Consider the following 27,072-nt stretch of genomic DNA (forward strand, 5'->3'; position numbering starts at 1 on the left):
AACATGCAGGTTAAATTTAAAAGACCATTATAAAGCTAAGTAATAATTATACCCCCTTTAAAAATTATTCCTTGAATAATCAAAATAATATGTTACCCAGGTGCTAATGATGGCTAATTTCTGTAATCCTAGCTACTCAGGATGCTGAAATCTGAAGATTGCAGTTCAAAGCCTGCAGGGCAAAAAGTCCATGAGACTCTTATCTCTGGAAGTGGCACTGTGGCTCAAAGTGGCAGAGTGCTAGCCTGGAACAAAAAAAAACCCAGGGACAGTGCCAGTGCCCAGACCCTGAGTTCAAGCCCATGACTGACAAAAAAAAACAAAAAACAAACCCCAAAAAAAGAAAACAAAAATCCAAATGTGTTATTTTTCAAATGTGAACTTTTAACATCATTCATATGTGGCTATTGTCTAGGAGAAAGTATATATTACATGTAAGTCTATAATTTGATTGAGAAAGCACTGACGTCACTAAGTTAGTTCCAAACAAGTTAATTTTACACTTTGTGTTTGCTCAGAGAAATAACTGGTCATTAGACTGGCATAATAAACATGATTTTACAGCAACATTTTCCCAAATCTAAGCTAAGTAACATTATTAAAGCAATGGATAATTCTGGGTAAGATACCAACTAATATTTTTGCAAACTATTCATATCAAACCTATAGCATAAGTAGAGGGAACTCAAACAGTAGCCAAAGAAGATCTGAACTCAGATTTTACAGTTTTCATGACTGTAACTTCACTATATTAGCTATCAATATTTTATTAGTATGCATAAAGTACACTGTATTTTAGTAAATCCTGGCCCTTAGTTTCAGAGACATTAATATTATTATACACATAACCCTAAATAATATGAGGCCCACAGAGTAGTACGATAATGAAACCTCAACTCCAACTTTTAACTAGATCTTAAATCAGCAGAAAATTGAAAGCACTAATCTTTGGCATATTCACAGTCAAAAGGTTTTCACATACTGGCCCATTTGGATCTCAGCACTTCTAGTTTGCTGTCCTATGTATAGTTTTTTACATTTTCTTTATGGTGCATGTAGTTCTGCTTCTGTATGTGCAGGCTGACTGTACATATACACATACTACACATAAAAATACTATGCCATGAGAAAATGGCCATACTTCACACACCTAATATTATTCACCTAAAATATTATCAAAGGATATTTTCCTTTTTTGTTGTCAGTGCTGGTCCTCTGGAGTCTTGAATTCAGAGCCTGGATACTGTTTTTGAACTTTTTTGCTCAAGGCTAGACCTCTACTATGTGAATCACAGCTCCACTTCTGGCTTTGTGGTGGTTAGTTGGAGATAAGAATCTCATGGACTTTCCTGCCTAAACTGGCTTTGAACCAAGATCCTCAGATCCCAGCCTCCTGAATAACTAGAATTACAAGCATGAACTACTAGCTCCTGACAATTTTTTTCTATAATAATGAATGATCATATTTTCTATGAAATTTTAACTATCCCAATTGAAATTCAATTATTTTATGATGTGTAATATGTGTCTAGTATTCTTTTTCTTTGGAGATAATTTCATTGAAAAATTTCCACTTTGTATACTGACATCTACAATTCCATCATTGAAGATTAGTCTTTTTAAACATTAGGATTCATATAAAATTACATTTGCTAGATAAACTTAAACATTACATTTAAGCTGGGCACTGGTAACAACATATTCATGTATGATATGGTATAATTAAATAAAATAGCATATAAAATACATAAAACTGTGCTTGAAATTCAAAATATAAAGCTAATGGTAATGGTGATAGTTTTGTTATTATACTTGCCATACTATTGTGTTATATTGATTATAAATGCATGAAAATAACATGTTCAGCTTATTTTCTATGAAAATAACATGTTTGGCTTATTTTCTATTTCTGGACAGTTTGCTTAGTTTGTATTAACTATCTTAAAATTTTCAATATGAATTTTTAACAGGCCAAATCTCTTGATAAACAATTCATGCCTCTTCAAAAGACATCTAAGGAAAGGAAAAGGATTCAGGATTTCCATCTAGAAAGCTGTGGTCAGTTCCTGATTTTTCAACTTTTAACTACATGATACTAAGGAAGTATTTTAATATCTGAGTCTCTTTTTCCTACCTTTGAAATTATAACAATCAACTAATTGATTACTCTAATATGTCTTTAAGGCATATTACTAAGCTCAAGAAATAGTGGGGTTTTTTTTGCATACTGGGGTGTTGTGTGTGTGTGTGTGTGTGTGTGTGTGGTGTGTGTGTGTGTGTGTTGTGTGTATGCGCGTGCACCAGTATTGGGGATCGAATTCAGGGCCGAGTTGGTGTCCCTTAGTTTTATAATGCAAGCCTGGCACTGTACCACTTGAACTACAACTAACTGTACTTCTGTCTTTTTGCTGAATTCATTAGATAAAGGGTCTCAAGGACTTTCTGTCCAGGCTGGCTTTAAGCAGTGATCTCAGATCTTAGCTGCTGCCATCCAACCCTGTAATGGGGATTGATCTCAGAGCCTTAGAATTGGAAGGCAAATGCTCTACTATTTGAGTTATTCAGAAATCAAAGGATAAAAGGTTGAATACAATTTGAATATTGTAAATAGATAAGTTATAGATAATTTTGGCTTTTTATTCATAGGGAATTATATAATTATCCAACAGGATCATAAAAGAAAAGTTCTAAATAACTGAAAAAAACTGAATGAACTCCTTTCTCTGTGTTGCTTTTACATTGCATAATTTATAGTTGTTTTGCTTTAAGATATATCCATTTATAACATATTTAGATTTTTAGAAAAATTATACTTTAAGCCACTTATATCCCATTTTTAGTATCATTTATATTTTATTCAGGTATACCAGAAAGGTAGAGAACACTATTGTGAAAATGTGATTATTGTCCTCACATATCATAATACACAGTGTAGCACATATCTTTCTTTAAAACTTTCCTTCATTCATTATAAAAACACCATAAGTAAGATAGGTATCTGTGGGTCATGACTGTAATTCTAGTTACTCAGGAGGCTGAGACCAGAAGCAATGAGGTTCAAAGCCAGCCAGGTAAAAAAAAAAGTTCAAGAGATTCAATTCTCTCCGCACAAAAATGCAGCAAATCTGGGCCTGGAAGTATAGCTCAATTGGTAGAGCACCAACCCAATAAGCAAGCAGAGTGAGCTCAAGGCCCTGAGGTAGAACCCTAACACTAGTTCCAGTTCATTCGTTATAAAATGTTCTCAAACTTCAGCCCTAGCAATAGCTGTGTGTGCTGTACTTGCCTGTCTTCCCTGCTACAAGAGCAATATAAATGGGAGTTTTGTGGTCTAGGCTAGTCCAGAGGAAAGTATGAGGACCTATAACCAAAATAACAAAGGACTGTGGTAGAGTGCCTTCACAGTAAGTACAAGACTCTGAGTTACCACAAAACAAATAAACAAAAAAATTATAAAGCCTTCTAGAGCTTGAAGTTGAATTCAGAACATCCAGGACACCAGGATATCTGGTGATACATAAATAGGCTAAAATATTGTTACCACTAGTGTGTGACATTTTAGTCCTGAAGAAAGGGGTTTCTCCCTCATCCCAAAATCAGGCAAGAACTCATCAAAGAAAGAGAACTACAGACCCATTTCTTTGATGAATATCGACACAAAACTTCTCAACAGAATCTTGGCCAATCGACTTGAACAACTCATCAAAAAATCATACACCACGATCAAACAGGATTCATTTCAGGGATGCAGAGCTGGTTCAATATACACAAAACAATTAATATAATTCATCACATCAACAAGAGCAAGGATAAGAACCACATAATTATCTCAACAGATGCAGAAAAAGCATTTGACAAGATCCAATACCCCTTTATGATGAAAGCTCTGGAAAAACTAGGAATCCATGGAACATTTCTCAATATAATAAAGGCTGTATATGACAAACCTGCAGCCAGCATCATACTTAATGGCAAAAAGTTAAAGCCATTTCCTCTAAGTCCAGGAACAAGACAAGGATGTCCACTCTCTCCACTCCTCTTCAATCTAGTATTAGCTAGGACAATAAGACAAGATGCAGACATAAAGGGAATCCAAATAGGGAAAGATGAATTAAAACTCTCCCTTTTTGCAGATGACATGATCTTGTATTTAAAGAACCCCATGGACTCCTCTCCTAAGTTATTTGAACTATTGGAAACTTTGGCAAAGTAACAGGGTATAAAATTAACCCTCAGAAATCAATGACTTTTTTGTATGCCAATAATGAGAAGAGCACGGCTGAAATTAGGACAGCAACCCCTTTTGTAATAGCCCCACAAAGAATAAAATACTTAGGAGTTAACAAAAGAGGTGAAAGACCTGTATGATGAAAACTTTAAAAACCTGAAAAAGGAAATTAAAGCAGAACTAAGCAAGTGGAAAAACCTCCCATGCTCCTGGATTGGGAGGATTAACATTGTGAAAATGGCAATACTGACAAAGGCTATCTACACATTCAATGGAATACCTATCAGTATCCCAAACTCATTCTTCAAGGAAATAGAAGAAGCAATCCAAAAATTTATATGGAACAATAAAAGACCCTGAATAGCAAAAACAATCCTTAGTAGAAAGAACAGTGCTGGAGGAATATCAATTCCAAATTTCAAACTCTACTACAAAGCCATAGTAATCAAAACAGCTTCGTACTGGCACAAGAACAGACCTCAGGACCAATGGAATAGGCCTGAAGACCCAGAAATGAACCCACAGACCTATAGCCACCTAATCTTTAACAAGGGAGCTAAAGCATAGACTGGACGAAAAACAGCCTTTTCAGTAAATGGTGCTGACAAAACTGGTTAACTACTTGTAGAAAACTAAAGCTAGATCCATATATATCACCCTGCACCAGAATCAACTCCAAATGGATCAAAGACCTCGAAATAAAAGCAGACTCCATGAAAACATTACAGGAAGGAATAGGAGAAACTCTAGAGTTCCTTGGCACAGGACAAAATTTTCTTAATAGAGACCCAGAAACACAACACATCAAAAAAAGGTTGGACAAATAGGATTTCATAAAACTGCAGAGCTTCTGCATGGCAAAGGACATAGCTAGCAAGATCAACAGGAAATCCCACTGACTGGGAGAAGTTCTTCATTAGCCATACAACCAACAAGGATCTCATATCTAAAATATACTTAGAACTCAAAAAATTAAATCCCTCAACAATCCTCAAAGAAACCACCACCTGATTAATAAATGGGCTTAAAGAGAGACTTCTCTGAAGAGGAAATAAGAATGGCCAATAGACACATGAAGAAATGCTCAACTTCTCTAGCCATAAAAGAAATGCTAATCAAGACAATGTTGAGATTCCACTTCAACCTGGTTTGAATGGCTACAATCAAGAAATCTAGTAACAGCAGATGCTGGAGGGGATGTGGCCAAAAGGGAACCCTACTGCATTGTTGGTGGGAGTGTAAACTTGTTCAACCACTCTGGGAAGCAGTATGGAGATTCCACATAGAGCTCCCCTGTGACCCAGCAATCCCACTTTTGGGCATTTACCCAAATGTTCACAAACAAGGTCATACCAAAGCTACCAGCACAATCATGTTTATCTCAGTATAATTTACCACAGCTAAGATATGGAACCAACCCAGATGCCCCTCAGTAGATGAATGGATCAAGAAAATGTGATATATATATATATATATATATATATATATATATATATATATATATATTCTATATATATGGAATGGAATTCTATGCCTCCATCAGAAAGAATGACAGGCCCATTTGTTAGGAAATGAAAAGACTTGGAAAAAATCATATTAAGTGAAGTAAGCCAGGCCCAAAGAAACATAGGTCCCCATGGTTGCTCTTGTTTGCAATGACTAGTACATGTCTAGGACAAACAGAGAAGGTCAAAGGCTATGTACATATGAACACATGAGATAATGTTAAGCAAAAAGTACCCCAACACAGGGACACAAGTGGTTTTTTTCTTTCTTGTTTGTGTTTTTATTGTACTTACAATGCACTATGTGATTCTTTTTTGTTTTTTTTCTTGTGTATGTTCTACCCCCACGGTATAACCCCTGTTTTTACTAGATTTGATGCCGGTGTTCTGCATCTTGTATATACATTTTTGTAATTTTGGGAGGGGAGGGGACACTTAAATGGGGATGCAGGCTGACCCATTATGACGATGAGATGTACAGTATACTATGTTGAAAATGAACTTTACAAAGTGGCGGGGGCAGGGCGGGAGGAGTTGTGGGTTATGGAGGTGGGGAGGGAAGTGATGGTAGGGGGAAAACAATTGTAGGAAGAGGTAACAATGCGCTCCCTACGAAATGTACTCATTGCCCTTCTCATGTAACTGTAACCCCTCTGTACATTTTTACAATGTGTGTGTGTGTGTGTGTGTGTGTGTGTGTGTGTGTGTGTGTGTATAAAGAAAAGGATTTCTTCAGCTAACTTCTGAGGTCTAACGTTTCTGAGGTCTCCTAATAGAATAGTAAATGAGTTAGAAGTGTTAAATGTATTTTTAAATCTAAATTTCCCTTAAATTCCATTATTTGATACTTTGATAAAGTAGCAAAGTCAAATTGTTGAGTAAGATATATTATGAATGACAATGCATTCAGTTTTAACAAGTGAGAAATCATTATTTTTCTCTGTTCTGAATCTCAAGAAGAACAACTTACCTGTCTACCCATTATACCCTTCTTTCCACGGATTCCCGGAGGGCCCTGCAATATAGAGAAATCAAAATCAAATATTTTTGAATGGTTTAACTACTACAGATCTTTTTAATCACTCAAATATAAATGAATGACCTACAACATATACATTAGTATGGCATTCAGAAACCTTCAATATAAAAATTTAGCTGAAGAAACCCCTTTATTTTTTTTTTTTAGTCTTGATTTTATTGAGGAAATCATTCACTTCATCCACATTCCCTAATAGGTTATTGACATTTACTTGGTGATAATAGTTACTTGTCTAACACTGCAAATACCACTAATAATGGTATAACCAATCAAATTGGTAGATCTCATTTTCCATATCTAAAAAAGATGCCCTCTTCTCCGTCTGACAAGTGTAACTTTGTATTGGCAATCTCTTCATTATATGCAAAGCTAATCTTAATGGACAGCCAATATTGGGAAAGGCAAAGCAACAAGTTGAATGACAACACCATGCTCAAGATCATCTTGTATCTAGATCCCAAGTAACAATGGATTTTATGGTCATATAAGAAGCAGTAGAGTATAGCACCTAAGCACCCAAGCTTTTCACAAAGTATATGGGTATATTTGTTGTGCTGGTCCTGGGGCTTGAACTCAGGGCCTGGGCACTGTCTGTGAGCTTCTTTTGCCCAAGGCTAGCATATGACCACTTGATCCACAGCTCCATTTCTTGCATTTTTATGTTGATTAGAGATAACAGTCTCATGGGCTTTTCTACTTGGGCTGGTTTTGAACCATGATCCTCACATCTCACTCTTAGTAGCTAGTATTACAAGCATGAGCCACTAGAACCCAGCTCACAGCCAGAATATGTGTATCCAAATCTTGTCTCTACTCTTGTCTCTGCTCTCAGCAAATACTTTATTTTTTGTGACTTTAGGAGTTTTATTTATGGAGCAGTTTTTTTAATCACCAAGTGATTTTATATGATATATATATATATATATATATATATATATATATATATATATATAAATTTTCTTCCTTTCCTTTGTGTTTTTTTGCCCCAGTACATGGAAAGATGGAGGCAGAGGTCAGGCCTTACAGCAAATACTTTAAGACAAGTTACTCTGTATGAATGATTCTTTTCCTTTATCAATAGTGAAAATAATAGCATATATGTCTCATTAGATTTTGTGGGAGTTAAAGAAATTAATTCATATAAAGGTATGCAGACCTTCAGTAAAGCATGTGATGTTATCATCAACATTAAAATTTCCTCATTTTTAAGAGTTTGAGTTGGAACTCATATCTGTAATCCTAACAACTCAGGAGGCTGCAATCTGAAAATCACAGTTTGGGCAGGGAATTCCATAAAACTTTTAACACCCAAATTTTAATTAACCACCAAAAATCTGTGGCTCAATTGGTAGAACACCATCCTTGAGGGAAAAATCTAAGGGAGAGTATCTAGGACCTATATTCAAGCCCCAGTACCAAGACCAAAAAGAAAAGAGAGGGAGAGAAAGGTTGATTTCATGGAAATAAGCCATTTGTTTTTAAGTTAAGAGTGTCTGATAATACTCATGTCATTTATTATATAATAGAGTAATTCACAGGTGAACAAAAGGTTCATTTGGTTAGAAATATATTTTATTTATTTTACATGACATGTAGTTATATCTTTATCTGTATATAATATAGCCAATCACCTTTTAAAAACAGAAAAATACTTATTTTGTCAAACTTAAGTAGCCTCACTATATCACTTTGGGGATTTTGCTAGTTAATTGGAGATAAAAGTCTCACAGGTTAATTGGATATGAGTCTTATAGACTTTCCTAACCTGGAAGGCTTTAAATTCCATTACCCACATCTCAGTTTCCTGAGTGGCTAGGATTAGAGGCATGAGACACCATCACTGGGCCCCATTCAGAGTTTTAATGAGAGCTTTGATATGAGCAAATAATATCAGGACATGGCATATATAGGCACAATGTCATGAAGTGGTCTTTTAATTATGTATTGAGACCACTCTTACTACCATATAAACTGGTCAAAACAATTAAGTGATTGTAACATTGTGTCTTTGTCAACATCTGGTCTAAGATGACAATTTTTACAGGGACATACTATTTTGATTAATTAAATGACTCATTAGAAATAAGTTCACACCAAAATTTCAGAAAAGAATCATATCATGAGTAGCAGAATTAGCAATGTAAATTAGACATAAACCTTTGGATTAAGAATGATTTTTGTATGGTAGATAGGGTATATCATTTGTTAGTTTGCTGTATGACAGGATGGTTAAGGAACTTGGTATACTATATTGAAGGTATTTCTGCTATTGAATGAAATTATTTGTTAAGTTCACAAAAGGAAAATTTTCATCTGATCTCACCCAAGAAGACTGGACATTTCAATTTAAACTCTGAGTAGTAATTCTCTGCAAGAGTATACACAAATAATTACAAGGTATTCAAATTCTTGCATTCAAAAAGTTATATTTGATAAATACATTTGGCAAAAAGAACAGTCTTGCTTATTTCCATTTGAAGAAAAAAAAAACTTCCCTGAAGTGAAAATTCTGGACTAACTTCTTTCTTTTCTTCTATTTCTTCTCCTCTTTTTTCTTTTTTGTGTGGGTATTAGGGCTTGAATTAAGGATGTAGGCACTGTCCCTGAGGGCTTTGGTTTCCTTTTTCTTTTCTTTTTATCTTTTCCTTCCTTCCTTCCTTCCCTCCCTCCCTCCCTCCCTCTCTCCTTCCTTCCTTCCTTCCTTCCTTCCTTTTTTTTTTTTCTCAAGGCTGATACTCTAACACTTGAGCTACAGCTTGATTCCTGGCTTTTTGATGTTTAATTTGGTATAGAAGTCTCCTGTACTTTCCTGCCTAGACTGGATTTAAATTACAATACTCAAATCTCAACCTCCTGAGTAAGTAGGATTAAAGGTGAGGGCCACTGGCATCTATCTCTAACTGCTTTCTTTTTCTTTTTAAAAAATCTTTTAAAAATATTTATTTAGCCTGCGCTGGTGGCTCACGCCTGTAATCCTAGCTACTCAGGAGGCTGAGATCTGAGGATCTCGGTTCAAAGCCAGCCCGGGCAGGAAAGACCGTAAGACTCCTATCTCCAATAAACCACCAGAAAACCGGAAGTGGCACTGTAGCTCAAGTGGTAGAGCGCTCGCCTTGAGCTGAAGAGCTGAGGGACAGCACCCAGGCCCAGAGTTCAAGCCCCACGACCGACCAAAAAAAAATATTATTTATATTGTAAAGGTGATATACAGAGAGGTTACAGTTACATACATCAGATAAAGAGTACATTTCATTTTGAACACATCACCTTTTCCCTCTCTCTCTTTCTGTCTTCCAGTTTTTCCCTTCCATCCCCGCTCACTAGTTGAGCAGCTCATTTTCAACATAATGTCTAGAGGGTATCATGGATGCATTTATTCACCCTTTGTTCCATAATTTCTATGCCCCCCCTTACCTCCCAAAAGGGAGATAAAAGAACAAATATGCCAAAAGGAAAAAACAAAACAAAAAACATCATCAAGGAAAAAACAACTTCTTGTTTTCATTTCCTGGAGTTCATTTCAATAAATATAATTTTTTTGGGGGGAGATCTGGTCGTGGGGCCTGAACTCTGGGCCTGGGTGCTGTCCCTCAGCTCTTCAGCTCAAGGCTAGCACTCTACCACTTGGGCCACAGCTCCACTTCTGGCTTTTTTCTTTTTGCTTATGTGGTGCTGAGGAATCGAACCCAGGGCCTCAGGCATGCAAGGCAAGCACTCTACCACTGAGCCACCTTCCCAGCCCATCAATAAATATAATTTTATATGCTCAGATGCACATAGTTATTGCACCTATGTGATCCTCTCCTAAGAATATCATCCTTTGGTCTCAGTGTGAATATCTAGAGACCTATATAATTCACAGTGTTTTTTTTACCATCCAGTGTGTTCACTTGTTGATTTACCATCACATTCTAGTTACAGTGCAACCTATTTTCTTTGGTTCTGGCTGACTTTGCTTAATATAATTTTTTCTAAGTGTTTTCATTTTCTAATGAATAGTACAATATAATTATTTCTGATGGATGAGTAGAATTCCATTGTGTATATATACCACATGTTCTTGATCCATTTGTCCACTGAGAGGCATTCAGATTGATTCCATATCTTGGCTATAGTAAACAATACTACAATGAACATGGTTGTACTGATAGCTTTAGTGTCACTTTGTTAGTGTCCATTGGATAAATGCCCAGCAGTGGAATCACTGGGTCATACTCTATGCTTAATCTTTGGAGGAATCTCTATGATGCTTCCCACAGTGTTTGAACAAGTTTACATTCCTACCAACAGTGTAGTAGAATTCCTTATGATCACAATCCCACCAGCATTTATTATTGTTTATTTATTATTATTTATGATTAGTTTTCCTGATAATGGCTATTCTAACTGGGGTGAAATTTCAATGTTGCTTTGATTTGCCTTCCTTTTTGGGGGGGGGTCTGAAATCTGGGGCCTGAAATCTGGGCCTGGGCGCTGTCCCTCAGCTCTTCAGCTCAAGGCTAATGTTCTACCACTTGAGCCACAATGCCACTTCCGGCTTTTTTCTTTATGTGGTGCTGAGGAATTGAACCCAGGGCCTCAGGCATGCAAGGCAAGAGCTCTACCACTGAGATACCTTCCCAGCCCCTGATTCACCTTTCTTTTATGGCCAAAAATGTTGAAAATTTCCTCATGTGTCTATTGGCTATTCTTATTTCTTCCTCTGGGAAGTCTCTCTTTAAATCTTTATTAATGGGATTCTTGCTTCTTTAAGAGTTTATTTTGGGGAGGTTTAGCATTTTTGAGTTCTAAGTAATTTTGGATAGAAAGCCCTTCTTGTCTGATGCCTAGCTGGTAAATATCTTCTCCCATTCTGTGGACTTTCTATTTAACTTGTTAGCTATACCCTTTGCCATGCAGAAACTCTTCAGTTTGATGAAATACCATTTATCCACTCATCTTTTTTTTATTTGTTGTGATTCTGAATCTTTACTTAGGAAGTTTCAACCCATGCCTAGGAGCCCTTGTGTTTCCCCTACTCCTTCCTGTAATATTTTCATGGTATCTGTCCTTACATTGAAGTCTTTCACCCACCATTTTGTGCAAGGGGATAATAAGGATATAATTTCATGTGTATAGGCATTTTTGCCAGCACAACTTGTTGTAGAGGCTGTCTTCCTTCTAATCTATGTTTTTAGCAAGAGATGGCAAGAGATCTGTGGGTTTATTTCTTGGTCTTCTATTCTGTTCCATTGGTTTTTAAGCCTATTCTTGTGCCAGTACTTTTTCCTGCTATGGCTTTGTAATAGAGTTTGAAATTTGGTATTGATATTTCTCCAACACTGTTCTTGCTAAGGATTATTTTTGCTATTCTGGATCTTTTATTTTCTCATATGATTTTGTGGATTGCTTTCTCTATTTCACTGAAGAGTTCCAACTATTTTCTTAATGAGGGAATTAAATATTAAATCCTGAATAAGTTTCTCTAGCTTCAATCTTTGTAGCAGTATGCTAATAGCATTTAATTCTATGATTTTACAATTAATGGTGAGTGCAATGAAGTAGTCCAAATAAAATCAAATTGGACTGAATATAACACTAAGATCTATATATAATGAATTTCCTAAATCAGAACTCAGCATTGATTCATCATTTTAAGTGTGCACCATCTATTTCCAAAGATTGTAACTTTATTTACAGATACCTACATTAATGAGCAACTATATTGCCTGATTAAATAAAAAATATCTTCTGAGACTGAATTATTTATTTTATATTATACTACAAATTATATGATCTATTCAAAATTTATATTCAAGTTAAGGTTACTGAAGTATAAAATAAAAATAAATACAAATGAGTTACATATAAAATTTATTCATTATATATTTAATATGTTTTAATGGAATTTAAAATACATAACTATATATGTAAAATTTATATTACTTTCTTATAAAACAGTTAGTATGATTTAAGGAAATATAATTATGCCTATTCAACAAGATTATACTCCTAACATCTGAGTTTGGACCTTTGTTGTACATTATCAAACATAGACCATTTTAGAAATAAATTTACCCTTTCTCCTTCAGGCCCCAGTGGTCCCACTTCTCCAGGAGAACCGATGAAACCCTTAAAATAAACAAGAAGTCTTTACATAATCTCATTTACATTGTCCACACACCCACACAGGACTCTAAGCAGAAGTAATTAAAATTTTATTTATAGTAATATTAAATTATAATATTTAAAAGTATAAATAATTTTTCCTCCTGTCACAGACTTTTCTTCAAAAAGTTATCATGGGGCTTGAACTCTGGGCCTGAGTGCTGTCCCTGAGCTCTTCAGCTCAAGGCTAGCCCTCTACCACTTGAGCCACTGTGCCACTTCTGGTTTTCTGGTGAAGTAGAGATAAGAGTCTCATGAACTTTCCTGCTGGGGCTGGCTTTAGATCTGGATCCTCAGATCTCAGCCTCCTGAGTAGCTAAGATTACAAGCGTGAGCCACCGACACCCAGCTTTAGACCACACTTTTCACTGAAACAAGTATAGGAATGGGACTGAATACATGGCACCTAATAAAAATCAAAAATGCCAAATTCTTTCCTTCGTGATTTTTTTAAAAATTTTATTTTATTTAAAGATGCTGTACAGAGTTACAGTTACATGAGTAAGGTGATGAGTAAGTACATTCCTTGTCAAGTATTGTTACCCACTCCTTTGTTGTTCTCCCATTATCCCTTCCCTCACCACCTCCCTCACTCCTCCCCCTTGAAAAATTATACACACATATATATATACACACAATATATTATATATGGTTCATTGAAATATAAGGTGGAAGGTAGACAGCAAGAGACTATACGAAAGTATACAGGAAAAGTTTCATTCCAATGTAGTAAGAGATAAAGCCAACTGAAGGAAGTTCCAAAGAGGCTGGCATTTGAGATAGTTCTAAACAGTAAGCAAAATTTTGGTAAGAAGGCTAGAGAAAGAATATACAAGAAAAATTAGAGTAGGAAGACATTATGTAATCTGTAAGTAGTAGCAAAATGTTTACAGATGTTAACTGACTACATGCTGTCAATAAGACACTTTGGAGAGAATCAAAGACCTATACTACGCTTATGTAGATTCCAATCTGGCCTGTGAAAGAAGATATACATATAAACTACAGTGTAAAACACTTTATCAGGGCTGGGAAGGTGGCTCAGTGGTAGAGTGCTTGCCTTGCATGCATGGAGGCACTGGGTTTGATTCCTCAGCACCACATAGGCAGAAAAAGCCGGAAGTGGCGCTGTGGCTCAAGTGTTAGAGCACTAGCCTTGAGGTGAAGAGCTGAGGAACAGTGCTCAGGCCCAGAGTTCAGGACCCATGACCGACAAACAAAAAAAACAAACAAACAAACATTTTTTTCTTGAGTTTTAGTTATATCTCAGCTATGAAAAATTACCTCTTTTATTATTTTTATAAAGAATATCAACAGTCTTAAATTTCAGGCTAAGAATTTTAGACAAAAGGAAGTTCTATACATTAAGCTACCAATGGCCATAAAATAAGGAGCCCTATAAGCATTCCTTCAGAATTTTGCTGTGGTCCACTGAAAAAGTGCACAAATCATATCTTGCCACCTAAAAGTCTCTTCCCAAGGATCTCAGACTGCCATATCTGACTCTGTCTCTCTCTCAGAAGTAGCCTGCAGTGGTCATCACCCTTTTTCCTCAACAGTTAAGATTTCCATACAAGAGAAGGCAATAAGATAAAGAGGAGAATTGGTAGGTAGACAGAGATAAAAAGTGATGGGCCCAATACATGGAAGATAATATGTGTCCCATCTTACTTCTTGCTCCCATAATGCCAGTAGCTAATGCTCAAATGCTTCTTCCTGATCAAAAATGTGTTCCCCTAATGCCCCTTCTGAGGGGATTCCACTGGACTTCACTTTGGGCCCCTCTTGGGATGGATAAGAAGTCTTGTTACTTTGTTTCACAGCTTTCCTTTCCTTTTCAAGTAAACTTTATTTATCTTTAAAAAAAAAAAGGGATGTCATGGGAAATACAAAATAGAATGGCAACTTTTGGCAGAATTATCAACTTTATCTTGAGAAGAAGATTAAAGTTTTATTCTAAGGAGGTATCAATTGAGTTGAGTTGAGTCTTAAAGAAAAGGAAATGCAAACAGTGTACCATCAATCATTCAAGTAATTGCAATGAAAGGCCATAACATTTAAAAAGCCTTACAAATTGTTCTATTTGATTAATGGACAAGAAGTAAGTTTGGAAAGGTGAGAGGTGAGAGGTACCAAATCAGAAAGGTCTTTTATACCACGTGGAATATTTTAAAATTTAAAATGTCATTAAAAATTATTATATCATTTTGAGGAACAAAATCTGCAGTTTATAAAACTCACTTGGATTTCAGTGGGCCAATAGATCTTTATCTGACTCTAGGAATGATACTAAAAATAATACTTAAGTTTATAAAGAAAAAATAGTACATAGGCAAATTTTAGTACTGGTAACAATATAGAAATTGAAGAAGAAAGCTGGGTGTGATTGAAAAGATGATTTTTTTGGTAATTTTGAGTTTGTGGTCATGCTGAGACATCAAGATGTAATTATCTTAAAAGGAAACTGGAAATGTGAAACTCATGGAAAAGCCCAAATGAAAATATTTAATTAATCCTCAAAAATCAATGGCTTTTCTGTATGCCAACAATGAGAAAAGTGTGGCTGAAATTAGGAAAGCAACTCCATTCATAATAGCCCCACAAAAAATAAAATACCTAGGAATTAACTTAACCAAAGAAGTGAAGGACCTCTATGATGAAAACGTTAACAAACTGAAAAAGGAAATCAAAACAGAATTTAGAAAGTGGAAAAAACTCCCATGCTCCTGGATTGGAAAGATCAACATCGTGAAAATGGCAATACTTCCCAAGGCTATCCACAAATTCAATGTGATATCTATCAATATTCCAACCTCATTCTTCAAGGAAATAGAAGAGGCAATACAAAAATTCATAAGGAACAATAAAAGACCCCAAATAGCAAAAATGATCCTTAACAGAAAGAACAGTGCTGGAGGAATATCAATTCCAAATTTGAAACTCTACTACAAAGCCATAGTAATCAAAACAGCTTTGTACTGGCACAAGAACAGACCTCAGGACCAATGGAATAGAATTGAAAACCCAGAAATGAACCTACAGACCTATAGCCATCTAATTTTCGAGCTAAAAAAATAGAATGGAAGAAAGACAGCCTCTTCAATAAATGGTGCTGGCAAAATTGGTTAACTACATGTAGAAAACTAAACCTAGATCCTTATATATCACCCTGCACCAGAATCAACTCCAAATGAATCAAAGACCTCAGAGTCAAAGCAGACATCCTGAAAACATTACAGGATGGAATAGGAGAAACCCTAGGTCTCCTTGGCACAGGCTGAAATTTTCTTAATAGAGACCCAGAAACACAACAAATCAAAGAAAGGTTGGACAAATGGGATTGCATGAAATTGCAGAGCTTCTGCATGACAAAGGACATAGCTAGCAAGATCAATAGAAAGCCCAGGGATTGGGAGAAGATCTTGACTAGCCATACAACAGACAAGGGTCTCATATCTAAACTATACCTGGAACTCAAAAACTTAAATCCCCCTACAACAAATCCTCAAAGAAACAACTGCCCAATCAATAAGTGGGCTAAAGACTTAAAGAAAAACTTCTCTGAAGAGGAAAGAAGGATGGCCAATAGACACATGAAGAAATGCTCAACCTCCCTAGCCATAAAAGAAATGCAAATCAAAACAACATTGAGATACCACCTCACCCCAGTTAGAATGGCTAAAATCAAGAACTCTAACAACAACAGATGATGGAGGGGATGTGGACAGAAGGGAACTTTACTGCATTGTTGGTGGGAGTATAAATTGTTCAACCAGTTTGGAAAGTAGTATGGAGGTTCCTCAAAAGACTCCACATAGAGCTCCTTTATGACCCACTAATCCCACTTTGGGGCATTTACCTGAATGATCACAAATAAGACCATACTAAAGCTACCAACACAACTATGTTTATTGCAGCATGATTTACTATAGCTAAGATATGGAACCAACCCAGATGCCCCTCAGTAGATGAATGGATCAAGAAAATATAGTATATATATATATACAATGAAATTCTATGCCTCCATCAGAAAGAATGACATTGCCCCATTTGTTAGGAAATGGGAAGACTTGGAAAAATTATATTAAGTGAAGTAAGCCAGGCCCAAAGGAACATAGGTCCCATGGTTTCCCTTATTTGCAATAACTAGTATATGTCTGAGCCAAGCAGGAATGTCAGATAAGTTGATGTTAGGGGAATGAACCCCAAGACAAGTATTCAACTGATTTTTTTTTCTTTCATGCAATTGTTTCTAACATATTTATAAGATGATTTCTATGTTGCTTTGTATGTCCCTCCCCCACGGTATAACCCCTGCTTTCACTGTATTTGATGTTGGTATAATTTGTGGAGGGGAAGGACAAAAACAAATCATTTAACTAGGGATACAGGTGGACCCATTGCAACAATGAGAAGTTGTTATATCAGAAAACGAACTTCACAACTTTGGCATGGAGGGGGAGGATTGGGTGGGGGGATGTGGGGGGAGTATGGGAAGGGAGGGGAAGGGGAAACAAAGAGGAGGTAACAATGCTTGATAAGAAATGTACTTGTTATCTTGCCTTTGTAACTGTAACTCCTCTGTACAGTGTTCTCACAATATAAATAAATAAATAAATAGAAAATATTTTAAAGGCACATATATCTGAAGGTAGACCAGACTTCTAAGGAAAACAAATAGAAAAGTTACCATGGGTTAGATAGAGAGTGAAATGGAGATGGGAGAAGGGTTCTTTATAAGTACCAAAAAAAAAAGGTGTAAAAGAATTTGAAGTAGAGATATAAATTTTGTTAACTTTTAAATTAATTCTACTTATTGTGAATTAAGAAACAGGTGACTAAGGGATTAAAAATGCTATTTGTACACCCCATAGCAACATTATTGACAATAGTCAAGAGGTGGGTGGAAGCAACCTGCATATCCATCAACAGATGGAATAGATAAATAAAATGTGGTATACATATGCAATGGAGTATCATCCAGCCTAAGGAAGGAATTCTGACACATACCACAGTATATACGAACCTCGATGACTATTATTCTTGTGTATGAGCTAATAACTCCAAAACATATGTGCAAGAATTTTTTTAGCACTATACAGCTTGTTCTTACTTCATTTTCTCATTTTGTGTTATGATGCACAAAAGACATTCTTGATTCAACTAATAATTAAAGACTCTGGATAGTAAGAACATGCTCTATTCTAGACACTGTACTTTGTTTAAGAATGCTAATCTCAAGTGGCACTGTGGCTCAAGTGGTAGCAAGCCTTGAGCTGAAGAGCTGAGGCCCAGAGTTCAAGCCCCACAACCAAAAGAAAAAAAAAAGAATGTTAATCTCAATTCTCACAACTTGAAATGTAAATTTAAGTATATTGTACCTTATAGATTTTTTTATCTTATAACTTCAAGTTTACCTTATAGCATTTCATAAGAAAAATAAAGCAAAGAGCATGGATAAATATTTAAATCACAGAGCTAGTAAAAGAAAGACCATGAAAAAGAGAATAACCTGTCAAACTGAAATACACATTTCTCATCTATTAATTTTGCTTATTATTTCCTGGATCCAAGGAGTCATGTGATTTCAATGCAATGTCTAATAAGAATATGTGACTTTTTTATTATGTAAGGATAAAGAAAATAGCACATAGTGGAAACAATATAGAGCTTAAGATGGCTTTACCTTTTTACATACTAATTATATGAATATATTAATTACATTAACACATTAATTACATTAATATTCTTGATATAACAGCATATTTCCTTCTTTGCAGATGTTTTGTTGCTCCTGACAATTATGATTTTTGTATCATAAAATTATCTCAGCCTTAAACTTCTGTGAATTCTTTTTACCTTTTTAAGCTTTGCATATACACATAAACAAATGATGCTATAATTTTTTTTCCTTTTGTGGTAGCAGGAATTTAACTCAGGACCTCATGCTTGCTAGGCAAATGTCCTATTATTTAAATTTTGCCCCAGTTCTTCAGCTTTTTGCTTTTTTACCTGGGCCAGTCCTGGGCCTTGATCCTCTTACTTTTACTTCCCAAGTAGCTGGGATTTCAGTCATTTGCTCTTACATTCATGCTACATTACAAATGTTCACTTAGCATACATTATAACATAATATATATGTAGTTACAGCTACAGAAATATAGTACATTAACACATTTGCCAGACATTCAAGCTAAGAACTGGACAGTAACAGAAAGTAATATTGCAGAGCCTACCAGTGTGAGACTGTGTTCTTTAGACATAAAAATGAAAATAGCAAGTGTATTCTTTTCAGACTAAAAGTGAATAAAATTCAAAGCTCCTATAGAAGTCTATGTATGTTAAGTAGTTTGTGTATTTCATTCCACTTTTCTGTAAGCATGCTTAATGAAATGATGAAAATGCTTACTTACTCGTGTACCTTTAGGACCTGGGTTTCCTTCTGGTCCAGCCGAACCCTAGTGTGAACAAAAGGCACGGTTATTATATTACAGTATTTTAAAAGACTTACCAACAAACAAATTAGTAAAAGTAAAATAGGTATTATTTTCACAGCCATAAAACTCAGAACTCTATATCTAACAAGAATTACAATGTTTAAGGAATTTTAGGATTTCAGAACCTAAAAAAGCAAATATGTTTAGTTATGTAACTATAGTACATTAACAGCAAATATTTTCCCTAAATTATTTCCCTAAATTATTATTCAGAAAACTATCCATGTAAGTTTTAAAGATTTCTAAATAATTTGTTGTAAGATATATTCTGATGATGATGATGATGATGTTGTTGATGGGCCAGCAGTGATTTTACACTTAAGAGCACTGTCCCATCGCTTTTTTAACTCAAGGCTGGCACTCTACCACTTGAGCCACACCTTTACTTCTGGCTTTTTGTTCTGGCTAATTAGAGATAAGATTCTTACAGACTTTTCTGCCCTGGAAGGCTTCAAACCAAGATCCTCAGATCTCAGTCTCCTGAATAGTTAGGATTAGAATGTGTTTTTTTTTAATTTTTATTTTCCACATACTTGAGAATAATAATAAAAATATAGCATTCTGCATTTATTTAATTAATTTTATAAATAATATATTCACAAAACCTGGAACGTCAACTTGTTCTCTGGTAAAGTAAACTTGTTCTCTGGTAAATCTTCATGAAGAAGCAAGAGGACGTTGAAATTAGAGGGAAGTATTAATGACATGGTTTAGAATTAATTTTCTAAATAGCATACAAAGAACTGAATTCAGCCCAGATAAAAGGTATTTGGTAGTGCTATAAGCAGAACTGTCAACTGTATGCAAAATTTTTATACCTGTATTATTAAAAACAATGCTTGTTATAGAGTCCTAACTTGAATATGACTATTTTGATCAATAGCAGTATTGGAAGTCAGCATAGGACATTTTATAAACATTAAACTACAGGACATTTAAATTAGGTGATTCCACTGCACATCACAAACACATTTAAAGGATCCACCCTTGCTACAAGAAAAACTTTCTGCAGCCACATTTTTAAATGACTTTTTAACCACTACCATTTTGCAATTATTTCTGTATGAGTAACTCATCATTCAATAAAAATAATCCAACTGCTTTGTGAACATGAACTCTGGAAATCAGAGCCTACAATGTATTAATGAAGAGGATTGTTCAAAGGAGAAGTGTAAATAGTTACTGCACCTGCCTGCCAGGGTAACCAGGTGTCCCGATACTACCAGTAAGTCCTGCAATTCCCTGAAATGAAAAGTGAAATAAATAAAACAATACAACAAAGGCAAAGAAAGTACAATGAAACAAATCTGCTAGATTTATAATATACAATTTTGGAAGCAATTTTCCCTCACAAAATAACTGAGTGCCAAGCATTGCTTATCTTATTCAAGCCAATATTTTAAGAAAAATGATCCAAAATAGCCAAATAAAACAAATTAGAGCTCCAAATGAGATCTGTAATCACGATAAGCCTAAAATACAAAAAACCCAGTTCTACATAGCTGAGGAAGAGATTTATTCTAGAGAAAGAGCTGGTGTATTTCTTAACAATTGCTATCTTGGTGGTTGAATTTATGTATGTATGTATGTATGTATGTATGTATGTATGTATGTATGTATGTATGTATGTATGTCAGTCGTGGGCCTGAGTTCTGGGCCTGGGCACTGTCCCTCAGCTCTTCAGCTCAAGGCTAGCACTCTACCATTTGAGCCACAGCGACACTCCCGGCTTTTTTTGCTTATGTGGTGCTGAGGAATTGAACCCAGGGTCTCATGCATGCAAGGCAAGCACTCTACCACTGAGCCACCTTCCCAACCCTGAATTCCTCCTTGATTACACAACATGCCTTAACTGTTTGAGGAAAATTGTCGAAGTCTCAGAAGACTCTAAGGGACAGTGAACTTCAAAACCATCATTCTTCCAGGTTCAACATATGTTTATAGCAAGTCTGATTAAGTCAAGAGATTAGGTAGTAAGAGTCTTTATCATGACTCAGCTCTCCTTGATCATCACATACTAAACAGAGACATGCTACTTGCCCCCCAAATTCACAAGCTGAAAGTATGAGCCTGGTGATGGACCTGGACAACAGTGTTAGGACATGGGCCTTTTAGAAGTAATTATGTTTTGCAAAAAGCCCTTATGAATGGGATGAATGTCTAATCCATTATAAAAATGAGATTATTCCTATACAATAGATAAGAAAAATAACAAATTTCGATTCCTATGGACAGATTACTAAGCTAGTAAGTGAGACTAATACCAGAGACTTCCATTCAAGGTTGTGAGTTTGAAGTATAAACAACTTCTAATAACATTTTTGGGAAAGTCTTCTAATTATTAGATTATTGCTTTAATTTTTACAACTGTGTTCCTTTAAATCCCATCTAAATCCAAAAATACACAGGCCTTTCTCCCAGAGATTCCTAATACCTTACATTTGATTGTGCCAATAGAAAGGAGTGAAGCAAATCTGAAAGGCTTCTTTTGTTCTTTATGTCAGTATTATCTGGCTAATGCCAACCTCCATCAAAGTTTCTATTCTATACCTAGCCTAATACTTCAATAAAAGGTAAATCTGATGGTTCAAAGGACTTTCATGCATAGAAATCTTAATACATTCCAGCTGCACAGAGAAAAACACAAAAAGAATTCCACTGGATATTTAAGTTCTGAAACAACGGCATTAAGTAAAATAAACAAATAAGCTATTAGCATAGTCTTCAACTGGCATAAACATAGTCCAAACCGCCCACACCCCAAAATCACTTAAACAAGTAAAGAAACTCAAAAGAAACACCACCACTCATTCATGCCACACTTTAAACATGGATTTATACCGTTGATTCAATCAAATCTATAGATTGTGTAGAAGAACAGATAGTTCTATCTCTCTCAGAATTTCTCTTGAGAAATTAAGATCAGGAAACAAGGAAGCCTTCCCCAATCACACTTCGCAGCAAGCATTGAAACACCCATATGGAATCAGTCAGATTTCATTCAGAATCCCAGCACTGCTATTATATATAGATGAGCTTTCTCTATATGATCTGTTTTCTCACCAGTAAAATTGAATAGTAATAACTATGTCTTGAGATTATTGTGTGGAGAAAATAGAACAATGTGTAGGAGCATTTTCAAAAGTGGATATGCAACGCTAAATACAATAACCACTAGTACTGCTGGGTATAAAATTATTTATATATGTAAAATATTGACTACGGTGCTACCAGATATTATGTTGCAGTTAGTGGTATATAGTCTGGCAAATAGCTCTTATTATGCTAAATAACAAAGATGATATCATTCCTCAATGTTAACACAAACTTTTACTCTACCTAGAAACAAACAGATAAGAAGAAAGAAGTCCAAAAATACATTTTTCCAACCTTTAAGACTGAATTTAGACTCCAAAGATATATTCCACCTTTAGAATAATATCATGCATATGGACAGAGCTAAGTAATAAAGCAGATGGGAGAGAACTGGTCAGTACTGACTAACAACCAAGTTTTCTACTGATGTGTGAGGTATAAGGTTTCCTTCATTGATTTCGGCCAAAGCTGTACACTAGGGATTTTTCTTTCCCTCCAGGGATTAATTCCTACTGCCCTTCTCCCAGTTTCTTTCTTCACAAATGCTTAAAAGCTTTTCAGCACTTGTTTGATATTCGGAAAACCATGACTGCACCTGTCACAAATATACATGTTGCTCTACCTGCCATGAAAAGCAATTATTAATGTTGAGAAGCTCTGTCTCAGAAAGCAAACAGAGGGAGCTTGCCCTCTTAATTTGAAGAACACAGAAAACTGGCATTATTTTTTTATTTGTAGATTTACCTTAAGAATCAACCTTCATTTTTTTTTTCTAGAGTTACCTTGAAGGCTTCCTGAAGCTCATGAATGAATGAATGATGGTATCCATTACCCTAATCAACTTGCAATGGTAGTATCCATTACCTTAATCAATTTCTAATCCTGGCCCTGTTCACTATTTATTCACTCTGGCTTAATATAAACTATGTTGTCAACAAGAGATGTAATTCTATTTTATTCTAGGGTAAGATGATTTTCAGGTGGAAGGAAAGAAAACAGCAATATGATAAAAAGAAAACTAATTAGTTCCAAAACTGTTTTGGGTTGTAAATGGCATGTACATATATGAATGGACAATCATATGGTATAATTACATATACCATTATAACTTGGTTGTTAGTAAAAATTTGTATTTTCATATGCAATGAACAGAAAAATCACAGCTTTAGTGATCAGGCTTTAGTGAACAGATAATGACACACAAATGTCCAAAACATGGTGTGTGTGTGTGTGTGTGTGTGTGTGTGTGTGTGTGTGTGTGTGTGTGTGTGTGTGTGTGTGTGTGTTGTGGAAAAGAGTCTGTGGTATTTATGAGATTCTCAAAAAGGCCTGTGAAACACATAAGGTTAAGAATTATAGTTCTGGTCGGGCCAGGTATAGATGGCTCATGCCTGTAATCCTAGCTACTCAGACGGCTGAGATCTGAAGACTGAGGTTGGATAAATTAGCTTGGGCAGGAAAGGTTGTGAGATTCTTATCTCCACTAACTACAAAAAAGCAGGAAATGGAGTTGTGGCTCAAATGATAGAGCACCAGCCTTGAGTAAAAAACTGAAGGACATGGGCTGGGAAGGTGTCTCAGTGGTAGAGTGCTTGCCTTGCATGCATGAGGCCATAGGTTCGATTCCTCAGCACCACATAAGCAGGAAAAAAAAAATGAAAGGACAGCAGCTAGGCCTCCAGTTCAAACATTCCACCCTCCCCCCCAAAAAAAGATTACTGCTTTGAAATAAATTAGACAAATAAGGAAACTGAATAATAGTGAAATATTATTTATTAAAAATTTTAAAGAATCTATTGCTAACCAATCAAAAAGTTGTCTTGCATAAGACACTGAAAAGAAAAATTGACAGGTAAGGGAAAATAATCTCTCAAAAAGTTCCTTAAAAGGGATGTGAAAGGTAAACAAAGGAGGAGGTTGCAATGCTTGGTAAGAAATGTTCACATTATCCTGCCCATGTAACTGTAACTCCTCCGTACAGTATGTTCACAAATAAAATAAAATTAAATTAAAAAAAAAAGTTCCTTAACATTTGTCTTTTCCACTGCAACACATAAGAGTGTTAGAAAGGAAGTACTTACTTGTTCACCACGGAGTCCTGGGAGCCCTGGATGGCCTTTGAGACCCTGCAAGGAAAAAGGTGAAGCTATGATAGAAAAGTAAACTTACATCAACAAAATAACCAAACATATGTACTAAGTTGCTTTATCACAATTTTATGTTCCTTTATAAATACAATATATTTGGCACGAATCTGTGTCCTATTGAATTTAACCTATTTATTTAGTCAGTTTACTGCTCATTAAATAACAAATTAATTGTGTATTAATTGGATAATTTTATTATCAGCTTAAATGGTAGCCAAATATTGAATAGAGAGTAATGCACATCAACCCCCCTGTGTAGGAATGCATTCACAAAGTTTGCTGAGGTCTGTGGAAAAGTTGATTTTAGTTCAACAATGCTGAGATAAAATGCCTTCAGATATGCATGTTTGTAATTATTGAAAAGCTGAACCATACCGAGTCAGTTTCTCTAACCAATGATGGCCATTCATGATTGAATTAACTCAAATGAAAGAGGATTCTCACAGACTTATCAAAAAGAGATCCCATAAAGTCAGCTAGGAAATTGGCAACAAAAAATGTTTCCAAGTAATATAATCAAAAGAAAATCTTAATATCAATCATTAACACTAGCTGTTATAAAAATATACTTCCTTTAGAAAGATCTTCTTGTAGGAGCAAAATGAATGTTGATAAAAGCACAAGAAGAAAGAAAATAAAGAAGTCATTGGAGCTAATTTGTATAGTTCTAATCTACCATCAGAAAATGAACCTACTGCTTCTGGAGATTTTAGTAAATATAAAAAAAGCAAAAAAACTTTTAACTCAAAACCTCATGGAATTTTAAGCAAAATATAATTTAAAAGTCTAAAATAACCATAGTTGATAAATATAAAAGTATTCCATTAATAGACTGTGAAGAAGACAAGTTTTAAGATTTCCAAATGCAGCCTAATTAAACAATCATACAGGATTAATAAATGAAGTTTTGTCAGAACAGATAAGTTTGGACTAATGGATTAGAAAAGGAAATTATTAGACTGTTATATTGGGAATATAACAGTACTAAAAGGTGGTGGGGCATTAAGAGGTGATTAGATCCTTAAGAAAGATGCTTTTCTATCCTCTGAAAAAGATAGACAAGTTACCCCAAGAACAGGTCACTATAAATACTGTCCCTTTTAAATATTTTCTTTCACATATGTCCCTTTGGCCCTGCTGTTTTCCACCATTAATGGTGACAAAGGAAATGAGGCTTTCACTAGAAGCCCAGCAGACAAACCAACAGCACACTCTCCAGAACATGAGGCAGTAAAACCTCTTCTTTATAAATTACCCAGCTTCAGATAAGATTCCAGCAACAACAGCATCAAGAACAACAACAAAAATGGTCTAAGGAATCCAAGAAAAGAACTGAACTTCATAAATCATGGTATTATCAAAAACGTATGCTTATTATAATAAATAGCATCTATACACCAAAAATTTTCATAAAATAAGGAAATAAGAAACATCCTCACACCACTCAGACAGTGGTGTTGTCTCAAGGAGGCTAGAAATAAAAGCCCCTGAGATAGTTACAGGAAGAAGAGGATTAAGGAGTCAGGGCAGGAAACACATAAGCTGGAGAGACTGTCTACCATGTGCTTATTTCTTTTTTAATTAAGAAAAGTATGTACTTATTTACTGGCTTATTTATCTTCCTTTGTGAACTCAAATATATCTACATATTCTTTTGGTTCATCACAAATTGTATTTCTGATCAATATTTCTTTTCTCTCTAGTCTAGAGTAAAACAAATGAAGTGGTGCTACCATTTCTCTGGATTACCTTCCCCAGAGTCTTTAGACCACTGAAAGATATATGCTCATCGTGCTTTCTTATGCATGTACAGTTCCGTTTTAAGGTAATTTAATCATTATTCAGAAAGCCTGATAATATGGCAGCACCCTACAGTTAGCAGCCATTCTTCATGAGCTCACTCCTTTACCTGGCCTTACCCGGATGGCATTTAAACTAAGGAAAGACAATACAAAACTGGCCAGTGGCCAAATAGGCCTTAGGAAGAAGAATTTTTGTCTAAAACAATATGAGATAGGCTAATCAAATTCTATTTTTTAAATGAAGTCCAACCATTAAAAAACAATAATAAGCCAGATGCTGGTAGCCCACATCTGTGATCCCAGCTATTCAGGAGGCTGAGATCTGAGGATCATGGTTCATAACCAGCCCAAGCAGGAAAAGTCCATCAGACTCTTATCTCCAATTAACCACTGGAAAACTGGAAGTAGAATTGAGTAGCTCAAAGTGGTAGAGTGCTAGCCTTGAGCACAAAAGCTCAAGGACAGCACTCAGGCCCTGAGTTTGAACTCACAAGTGACAATAATAATAATAATAACAATAATAACAATAATAATAATAATGGACCAGGAGGTGGTAGCTTATGCCTGTAATCCTAGTTACTCAGAAGGCTGAGATTTGAAGATCAGGGTTC

The 27,072-nt window shown here is 35.4% G+C and overlaps 1 protein-coding gene across 1 annotated transcript in view; it reads right to left on the minus strand.

Annotated features, from left to right (window-relative positions):
- Positions 1-27,072, minus strand: part of Col24a1 (collagen type XXIV alpha 1 chain) — a 286,389-nt gene that overhangs the window by 228,723 nt on the left and 30,594 nt on the right. The window contains exons 7-11 of the mRNA XM_070007045.1: positions 24,594-24,638; positions 20,605-20,658; positions 19,333-19,377; positions 12,830-12,883; positions 6,704-6,748 (exon numbers count right to left, since the gene is read on the minus strand). Coding sequence (XP_069863146.1) covers positions 6,704-6,748; positions 12,830-12,883; positions 19,333-19,377; positions 20,605-20,658; positions 24,594-24,638 — 243 coding nt within the window. The remainder of the gene's footprint in view (positions 1-6,703; positions 6,749-12,829; positions 12,884-19,332; positions 19,378-20,604; positions 20,659-24,593; positions 24,639-27,072) is intronic.

This window comes from Dipodomys merriami, unplaced genomic scaffold (genome assembly GCF_024711535.1).
Source record: "Dipodomys merriami isolate MVZ:Mamm:240054 unplaced genomic scaffold, mDipMer1.0.p SCAF_7, whole genome shotgun sequence".
Taxonomy (NCBI): Eukaryota; Metazoa; Chordata; class Mammalia; order Rodentia; family Heteromyidae; genus Dipodomys; species Dipodomys merriami.